Raw genomic sequence first — 10,633 nt, 5'->3', positions numbered from 1 at the left:
ATATCGAAGGAATGTTACCACTAACTTGAAGTACAATATGTCACGAAAAAACAGTCTCAGAATCAGCGGGATCCGATAAAGCGTTCCAGAGTTATAACCTCTTGAAGTGACACTGGTCAGAATTGTAAAAATTGGCTCGGTCATTAAGTACCAAATTGGCTCTGTCACTAAGGGGTTAATGATTGATGACCTTGTGACAGAGACACTGGCACAGTGTATGAAGCGAGATACGTGTCACTGAGCATACTACAGTCAGTGATGTAGAACCAGATTGTTTTTGCCTCCAGTATGCTAAGTGATGAGAGGGTTAGTTTTAAAGTTATGGTTAAATGGTTTTATGTGAGCACCCATAAGAGTGGGAGGGACGGTGCTCACCATATCCGCTCTTACAGAGCTGACACCGGCATGTGTACTAGCAGGACCTGCGGTGATGTCATGATCATGTGATCATCACATGGTCCTGGTTAAATAACTGGACATGAGAGACAGTCTGGGTAGTGTGTTGGGAGAGGGAACACTCCCACATGGCTTCAGGAGGAGCGGAGAACATTGCCAGGTGTCTGCAGGCGGACCCTGCAGAGAAAGGACTCTGTTGCACTGTTTTTTGTTAAGCCAGGAAGGCTCTGCTTTTGTTTTCCTGAACCCTGACTTGGTCTATGCTGATTTTAATAAACCAGCAGGTGTTTCTCTGTCAAAGTTTTCCTGTGTCTACACATCACAACCTATTTATAGGATAGGTCATTTATATGAGATCAGCGAGGGTCTGTAAGAAAGTAAACAATATACAGTGAAGAAAATAAGTATTTGATATGCATCTGATTTTACAAGTTTTCCCACCTACAAAGAATGGAGAGGTCTGTGCTTTTTGTCGTAGGTACACGTCAACTGTGAAAGACAGAATCTAAAACCCCACCAGAAAATTATATTGTAAGATTTTTATATAACTAATTTGCATTTTTTGCATAAAATAAGTATTTGATACAATAGAAAAATAGTATTTATTATTTGGTACACAAACATTTATTGTTTGCAATTACAGATGTCAGACGTTTTCTGTAGTTCTTGACCAAGTTTGCATACACTGCAGCAGGGATTTTGGCCCACTCCTCCTTACAGATCTTCTCCAGATCTTTCAGGTTTCTGGGCTGTTGCTGGGCAACATTGAGTTTCAGCTCTCTCTAAAAATTTTCTATTTAGTTCAGGTCTAGAGGCTGGCTAGGCCACTCCAGAACCTTGAAATGCTTCTTACGGAGCCACTCCTTAGTTGCCCTGGCTTGAGTTTCGGGTCATTGTCATGCTGGAAAACCCAGGTATGACCCATCTTCAATGGTCTTACTTAGGGAAGGAGGTTGTTGGCCAAAATGTTGCAATACATGACCCCATCCATGCTCTCTTCAATATGGTGCAGTCATCCTCCCGCCTTTGCAGAAAAGCACCCCGAAAATATGATGATTACCCCACCATGCTTCACGGTTGAGAAGGTGTTCTTGGGGTTAAACTCATCCTTCTTTCTCCAAACACGGCGAATGGAGTTGATACCAAAAAGTTCTGACCACATGACCTTCTTCCATTACTCCTCTGGATCTTCCTGATGGTCATTGGTGAGCTTCAAATGGGCCTGGGCTTGTCCTGGCGTGAGCAGGGGGACGTTGCGTGATTACAGGATTTTAATCCATGATGGTGTAGTGTGTTACTAACGGTAATATTTGAGACTGTGGTTCCAGCTCACTTCAGGTGATTGACCAGGTGTTCCTGTGTAGTTCTGGGCTGATTCCTGACCTTTCTCAGAATTATCCTTACCCACAAGGTGAGATCTTGCATGGAGCCCCAGTCTGAGGAAGATTGACAGTAATCTTGTGTTTCTTCCATTTTCTAATAATTGAGTCAACAGTCGTTTCTTTCTCACCAAGCTGCTTGCCTATTGTCCTGTAGCCCATCCCAGCCTTGTGCATGTCTGCAATTTTGTCCCTGGTGTCCTTAGACAGCTCTTTTGTCTTGGCCATGGTGTAGAGTTTGGAGTGTGATTGATTGTGTGGACAGGAGTCTTTTATATACTGTAGTGTTATAATAGTGTAGTAATTCACTAACAAAATATATAGCACACTAAAAACTGCCACTGACTCTGCTGTTTCCTCTAAAAACTAGAAATTCTGACCCCGCAGTCCGTAGTGGTTTCTGCATGAGCTCAGATAGCCCTAACCAGAGACTAGACGATGGCAACATGGACGTATGCTGCCTGTAAGGCAGTCGAGTGCTTCACATACCTCCTAAAGAAATGGAGGGCAGAGCAGAGTGCAAATCACCTACAGCAGAATGGCTGGACATCAAAAATGGACTATCACCAGCAGGAAATACCAGCAGGTTGAAAGTATATAGAGCCGCACTCGAACCGTGATTGGGCAGACTCAAGAAGAAAAATTATTTTTGAATGGCAGTCAAATTTTCGCCAATCAGCTGGGTTCACTAAGAGAGGAGAATCCTCATCCCAAACTCCACCCCAATGATATAAACAGGTTGTCCACTACTCGGACAACCCATTCTCAATCAGTATGTTTCCTCCAAATAAAATAAAACAGCTATACTCACTTCCGGTGCAGGTGCTGCTCCAGCAGTGTCAGCAGCACTGGCTCTCCTTGGACACTCTTGATATTGTTATATGATGTAATCCCTGTGGCCAATGTCCACTTTACTCTCTCCTTCTTCAGCCAAATCTGACATCCGGAGGAAGCAGCTTCATCTCTGACTTCCTCCAAATGTCAGCTACATCTAAAGGAGGGAATAGTGAAGCTGCTGCTGATTGGCTGCAGAGATTGGGTGACATAATGTCAAAGAAAGCCAGTGCCAACACCTGTGAAGCGTTATCCACACCAGAGGTGAGTATAGGTGTTATTGTTTTACTTGGAGGAAACTTAGTAATTAAGCAGGGGTTGTCCAACTACTGGACATCCCCTTTAATATTCCACAACAGAACACACAGTATGGTGGGTTAAGTGTCAATGGTTTAACTTGACAAACATGCCTTTTCTGAGCCCAGTACTTTATTGTTCTGTGTCTCTTGAAATAGTCCTGAAAGTCAACAAAATGGTCCCTTTCATATACAGGTTTCATCTCTTTTGGCCTTTTTTTTATACCAGGAACTTACTTTGTAAAGAACTAATGCAACTTAATACCAACCAATTGGTGCTGATCCCAGCTGCATGTTGTCTCCACCCTCCTGTATATAGAGGAACTGTTGCAGTTTTCACTGTCTTCCTTTCATAGGGAACTTTGTGACTCTCACATCTTTGAAGGAACTCAGCATCACTCTACTGAACGGACTGTGAAATGGCAGAGCCTTACATTAGGCATGTTCAGCTTCTTGGCTTTGAGAAAAGATTCTCTCCCAGTCAGCACTATGTAAGTAAAGATATTTCATGACTAAATTCATAATGTGACATGATCATGTTATAGTTCAATATTATTAATTCAATATATTTTTGTTAATTTGCAAAAAAAATTGTGTTAATTTTTTGGGGTCTGAAAAAAGACCATCACTTATTTCCTTCACAGAACACAATGATAACTAATAATGTGATAGCAGCATCTATGCAAATGAGGCTGTTTGGTTCGGGACAGGAGACCAGGGTTCGGTGTCAACATTTCCGTTCGTAATCCCATTGTGAATGTCGGAGGTGTGATTGCAGGCTTCACTTGAAGATAACCCTTCCACGTCAAGTCTGCAACAATAAAAATATACCGTGTTATATTTTAATGCCAATATTTTTTTTTAAAGATACCAAGCTGGCACGTTGCCACAATGCCTTTAAACTCAAACAATTACATTTTTATATAGTTTGTAGATAAAAGCCTAACTCTTAGACACACAACACTTACTAAAAATAAAAGCTCAAGATGTGCAGTATATAGGTCACTTTTACCATTATTTCAATACACTGTATCTTGAAAAAGAAGATAACTTAAACCTGTTTTAAGGCGCAAATTAAAAAAAAAAAAAAAAAGAAAACACCTTGAAGTGTATGGCTATGTTCAAACGTTGTAATTTTGCTGCTTTTTTTGCTGCTTTCTTATGCAAATGTTAAGCTGTGTTTTACAGTACCAGCAAAAGCTATGAGATTTCAGAAATCTCATACACACATGATGCTATTGGCATCAAAAACGGCTTTTCTTCAAAACAGTTTTTAAATCTACCTATTGGGTTTTTGCTGAAATATCCATAAAAGTTTCTATCTAAAAAAGACTGTTATAAAAAATAAAATAACACCATAATTGTAGAAGTGCTTGGTTTTAAGGTAAAAATGTAGATGTAACAAGATCAATATGTAAGGCATTATTATAGTACAAGAAAATATACATGTATATTCCTGGCATATATGTAATTTCTGAATTATTTTAAGTGGTAAATGACTGCTAATTCCTTAAGGCCTCTTTCACACTTCCGTCGGAATGTGAACGTCACAATGCGTCGTTCTGTGAAAAAAATGCATCCTGCAAAGTTGCCCGCAGGATGCGTTTTTTGCACATAGACTTGTATTACTGACGCTTCGCGATGTATGGACACACGTTCCATACGTCGTGCACTGGATGTGTCGGTAATTGGCGGACCGTCGCCACAAAAAAATGTTCAATGTAACATTTTTTTGTGCGACGCGTCCGCCATTTTCGACCGCGCATGCGCGGCCAAAACTCCGCCCCCTCCTCCCCGGAACTCATAATGGGCAGCGGATGCATCTGAAAACTGCATCCGCTCCCCACGTTGTGCACTATTTTGCACAATGTCCGTCGGTACGTCGGGCCGACGGTTTCCGTACAGATGGAAATGTGAAAGAGGCCTTAAGGGAACCTGTCACATGAAAAAACGCTATTAATCGGCAGGTTGATAATGTTCTGAACTTGCCCTGCTTCAGCACTTTCAGCTCTGCTGTCGGAAGGAAATTAACTTTATCCCCACCGCTGCAGCACTTAGTCATGGGGGCAGCTCCGGTCCCGTCACCGCTGAGTATAGGGAGCGGCGTCTATAACCGCGCCCCCGTCACTGACTGACAATCAGCCCTAATGCTGAACTGCGGTCAGTCAGTGCTGGGGGCGCTGTTACAGCCGTCACACTCAATGCACAGACCAATGACTGAACCCGCACTGGTGCCACCTCCATGTCTGATTGGCCGGGAGGAATAAAGTTCATTTCATTCCAGCAGCGGGGCTCAATGTGCAGCCAATGGGCAGGTTTAGAATGCTATTAACCTGCAGATTAACCCAATATTTGCAGGTCAATAGTGTTTTTTCATGTAACGGCTCCCTTAAACAAGCTAATAAATACATTGGCTATAATGTTCTGCAAAGTATTACAATAAATATTCTCATGTGGTACTGTTGTGTCATTTCTTTTATTAGGTTTACATGTTTATGGTTAAATGGCAGGATCTTACTGAGAAGCTTGTGTATAGAAAATATACAGAAATATATGAATTTCATGTAAGTTTTTTCATTTTTTTTTCTAAATGATTGAATGTTTATAGACTCATCCAACTTTCACATTTACAATGCATTTATTAGCTATACAACTGAAAAGCTGAAGGTTAAATGCAGAACTAGACATTTTGATTTATATTATGTTCTACTTATGACGTACAGTTAGGTCCATATATATTTGGACACAGACAACATTTTTCTAATTTTGGTTATAGACATTACCACAATGAATTTTAAACAAAACAATTCCGATGCAGTTGAAGTTCGGACTTTCAGCTTTCATTTGGGGGTATCCACATTAAAATTGGATGAAGGGTTTAGGAGTTTCAACTCCTTAACATGTGCCTCCCTGTTTTTAAAGGGACCAAAAGTAATTGGACAGATTAAATAATTTTAAATAAAATGTTCATTTCTAGTACTTGGTTGAAAACCCTTTGTTGGCAATGACTGCCTGAAGTCTTGAACTCATGGACATCACCAGACGCTGTTTCCTCCTTTTTGATGCTCTGCCAGGCCTTCTCTGCGGTGGTTTTCAGTTGCTGTTTGTTTGTGGGCCTTACTGTCTGAAGTTTAGTCTTTAACAAGTGAAATGCATGCTCAATTGGGTTGAGATCAGGTGACTGACTTGGCCATTCAAGAATATTCCACTTCTTTGCTTTAATAAACTCCTGGGTTGCTTTGGCTTTATGTTTTGAGTCGTTGTCCATCTGTAGTATGAAATGACGACCAATCAGTTTGGCTGCATTTGGCTGGATCTGAGCACACAGTATGGCTCTGAATACCTTAGAATTCATTCGGCTGCTTCAGTCCTGTGTGACATCATCAATAAACACTAGTGACCCAGTGCCACTGGCAGCCATGCATGCCCAAGCCATCACACTGCCTCCGCCGTGTTTTACAGATGATGCGGTATGCTTTGGATCATGAGCTGTACCACACCTTTGCCATACTTTTCTCTTTCCATCATTCTGGTAGAGGATGATCTTGGTTTCATCTGTCCAAAGAATGTTCTTCCAGAACTGTGCTGGCTTTTTTAGTTGTTTTTTTTAGCAAAGTCCAGTCTAGCCTTTTTATTCTTGATGCTTATTAGTGGCTTGCACCGTGCAGTGAACCCTCTGTATTTACTTTCATGCAGTTTTCTCTTTATAGTAGATTTGGATATTGATACGCCGACCTCCTGGAGAGTGTTGTTCACTTGGTTGGCTGTTGTGAAGAAGTTTCTCTTCACCATGGAGATTATTCTGCGATCATCCCCCACTGTTGTCTTACGTGGGCGCTCAGGTCTTTTTGCATTGATGAGTTCACCAGTGCTTTCTTTCTTTCTCAGGATGCACCAAACTGTTGATTTTGCCACTCCTAATATTGTAGCAATTTCTCGGATGGGTTTTTTTCTGTTTTCGCAGCTTAAGGATGGCTTGTTTCACCTGCATGGAGAGCTCCTTTGACCGCATGTTTACTTCACAGCAAAACCTTCCAAATGCAAGCACCACACCTCAAATCAACTCCAGGCCTTTTATCTGCTTAATTTAGAATGACATAACGAAGGGACTGCCCACACCTGTCCATGAAATAGCCTTGGAGTCAATTGTCCAATTACTTTTGGTCCCTTTAAAAACAGGGTGGCACTTGTTAAGGAGCTGAAACTCCTAAACCCTTCATCCAATTTTAATGTGGATACCCTCAAATGAAAGCTGAAAGTCTGAACTTCAACTGCATCTGAATTGTTTTGCTTAAAATTCATTGTGGTAATGTCTATAACCAAAATTAGAAAAATGTCGTCTCTGTCCAAATATATATGGACCTGTATGTGCTATTATCCAAAAGTAAATATGATGGTAGCAAGAATAGATAAAGTAGCATGAATGATGTTAGTAATCAGAGACTGGATCATTAGTACTCAAGAAAAAAAGTTCTAATAACTAGAGTACAATTTCAAAGCCTAGTTTATATTTTTACCTATTTTGATACATTACAACGTGTGTTTAAATATTTTTGTAATCCAATTTGTGTGTTATGATCAGCACTAAATAGTCTAAGTTAGGCTAAGTTCACATTAGCGTTTCTGTGCGCAGCGTATCATCTGCATGCGCAAACGCATGCCAAAACGCATGCAAAAGCATGCCTACGCCTGCGCATCATCTTGCGCATAACAAACAAAAACGCTGTGTGTACATGCGTTTAAATGGGTTTTGCAATGCTTTTGCATTTTTTATGCGCATGATGGAAGCGGTGACATAATTTTCTGGACATGTGCAGTCTAAAGTACGCATGCGTATCAAACGCATTCGTACTCATGTTCTTGCATACCAATGTGTTCCCTTAGACAGTAATGTGTTTTTTTTTACGCAATCGTGCATGCAGACAATTGCGCAATATTTGACGCCTCAAAAATGCAACATGTTGCGTTCGCCGGACACCACCGCACAACGACACAATTGTACGCATCCGCATGCAAAAACATGTCCCTGCATACTCAATGTTAAAGATATGTACGCATGACACATGCGGATCTATGCAGATCATACACTGCGCACAGAAACGCTAATGTGAACCCGGACTTAGTGAAGACAGTAAAATATAGGCATATATTAAATATATCAGATCAAATATCTAAAAATTGGCACGTGCATATGTATTCATCCCTTTCACTATGAAGCCTCTAAAAATGTCCAGTTGCAAGCAATTACCTTCATAAGTCACATGCTTAGTGAAAGGAAGTCCACCTGTGTGCAATCTAAGTGTCACACAGTCTGTCTGTAATATACACACCTTTTCTGAAAGGCCACAGAGGCTGAAAAACCATTAAGCACGAAGCACCACTAACCAAACAACACCATGAAGACCAAGGATATATCTGCAAACAAGTCATGTCCAGCAAACAAGTCAAGTCCAGCAGCGCCATGGTGCAACCTCTGCACCATGGCACTGCTGGAGAAAGCTGAGAACTATGCTTGCTATTTCCAGCAGTTTCGTAGACAATTTAATGCTCCATTCAGACAGAGGTGTATAGAGTTCCTTCTCGGTATCTAGAGCCTCATTCTTGAAATCTCTGGGGTTCCTAGTAATCGAATCACCTAACGATTAGTAACTTATACTATATAATAATCGCCAGTTGGGACTTCCGGCCGTTGTCCCCGAATCCCATAAGGCACCGCGGCAGTGTCACTTGCGCAGGCACAAGTGACCTACAGAGTGTCCAATGCTGGGCGGTGCTGCGGGTGTCTCCGGTGCCCAGTGGTGCTGCATGCGTGTTCGGCGCTGCCCAGGGCTCTGCCGTCATTTTGCAACAGACCAGAGCCCCGGCACTTCCACGGTTCCTTGTGCGGTGGTCTCCGGGAATATGGTGGCCGCCGGAGGCGGCACATGCGCAGATGATGATAGCGGGACCAAGATCTCGAGAGATGAGATTTCAGCTCTGAGATCTCATCTCTCGAGATCTTGGTCCCGAGATCACCATCTGCGCATGCACCGCCCCGGCGGTGGCCATATTCTGGGAGACCACCGCACATGGAACTGTGGAAGTGCCGGGGCTCTGGCCTGCCTCAAAATGTTGGCAGAGCCCCGGGCAGCGCAGGACACCCATACAGCACTGCTGGGCACCGGAGACACCCGCAGCAACAGCCAGCAACCGCCGGGCACCCGAAGATACCAGGCAGCAACACAAGACCTCTGCAGCAGCACAAGACCCCCACAGCAGTGCGCCGCACATCGGAGCCCCCCTTATCCCTGCCTGCGGCATCACCCCACTCCTGCCTCCACAAGCAGCGACCCAGAGACCCCACTTCACTACAGCCACCACCCCCAATAAGCAATAAGACACATGGATTATAAGAAGCACCATCATTTTATTAAAAAATATTTTTCTTATTTTTCTCCTCAAAATTTGGGATGTGTCTTATAATCCGAAAAATACGGTATGTTGGAAAATGCAAACAGTGTGAGACATGTCTGCTGCTTCTGTCAGCTCCACTAAGCATACACAGATGTTAATTTCACCGCAGTCCCGAAGCGATAGCATCGGGCCTATTTCTAGTTCCCTATAAATAGGAGATAACTTTCAGTTCCTATTTCTCACCAGTATAGATCACAGCAGCCTTAGGCCGGCGTCACACTAGCGTATTGCATCCGATGCGAGAGCATCAGATGCGATATGCTAATGACCCTCGGCTCCTGCTCTGCTGCGAGCGTGATCCGAGTGTCATGCGTCTGTGCACCAAGCCTCTCACACAGAGGGGATCAGAGCACAGCTACGGAGGAGGCGGAGAAACTAATTTCTCCATCACCTCCATTGGCGGGGTCCGCGTTTAGCACACAGCACTTGGATGATATCCGAGTGATGTGTGCTGTCTCACTCGCACCCATAGGCTTATATGGGTGCAAATAAGCCGAGAGTCGGCCGAGTGTCCGTGACAATCGCAGAATGCTGCGATTGTCTTGGACCGAGGAAAACGGCAGACAAAAAAAAAATTGGCTGCTGGGAGCTGCCCCATAGTGTAACATTGGTCCGAGTGCAATGCGATTTTTATCGCATTGCACTCGTCCGTTTAAGTCGCCAGTGTGACACCGGCCTTAACCTGCCTGTATTAAAGTACCACAAATAGAGAGAGTCCTATTGGAAATACATTCTGGACCACTCTTACTTATGTTAGCACTAGTGTTGAGCATTCCGATACTGCAAGTATCGGGTATCGGCCGATACTTGCTGTATCGGAATTCCGATACCGAGATCCGATATTTTTGTGATATCGGGTATCGGTATCGAAACAACATTAATGTAAAAATGTGTAAAAGAGAGAATTAAAATAAAAAATATTGCTATACTCACCTCTCCGACGCAGCCTGCACCTTACCGAGGGAAGCGGCAGCGTTCTTTGTTTAAAATTCGCGCTTTTCTTTCCTTTACGTGAGTCCCGGCTTGTGATTGGTTGCGTGCCGCCCATGTGACCGGGACGCAACCAATCACAGCAAGCCGTGAAGTCATTTCAGGTCCTTCAGGATTTTAAAATTACGTTCCGGCGTTGTGATTGGTTGCGTCGCAGTCACATGGGCGACGCAACCAATCACAGCAAGCCGTGACGTAATTTCAGGTCCTTAAGGATTTTAAAATTACGTCCCGGCTTTGTGATTGGTTGCGTCGCAGTCACATGGGAGACGCAACCAATCACAA

General features: G+C 43.1%; 1 protein-coding gene across 1 annotated transcript in view; it reads left to right on the top strand.

The window, feature by feature from the left end:
- Positions 1–3,246: 3,246 nt before the first annotated feature.
- Positions 3,247–10,633, top strand: part of NCF1 (neutrophil cytosolic factor 1) — a 36,557-nt gene continuing 29,170 nt past the window's right edge. Inside the window, exons 1-2 of the mRNA XM_077296456.1 lie at positions 3,247–3,396; positions 5,389–5,469. Of these exons, the coding sequence (XP_077152571.1) occupies positions 3,325–3,396; positions 5,389–5,469 (153 nt within the window). The 5' untranslated portion in view covers positions 3,247–3,324. The remainder of the gene's footprint in view (positions 3,397–5,388; positions 5,470–10,633) is intronic.

This window comes from Ranitomeya variabilis, chromosome 3, assembly GCF_051348905.1.
Source record: "Ranitomeya variabilis isolate aRanVar5 chromosome 3, aRanVar5.hap1, whole genome shotgun sequence".
In the NCBI taxonomy this organism is placed as follows: domain Eukaryota; kingdom Metazoa; phylum Chordata; class Amphibia; order Anura; family Dendrobatidae; genus Ranitomeya; species Ranitomeya variabilis.
This window is presented reverse-complemented; position numbering and strand designations above follow the sequence as displayed.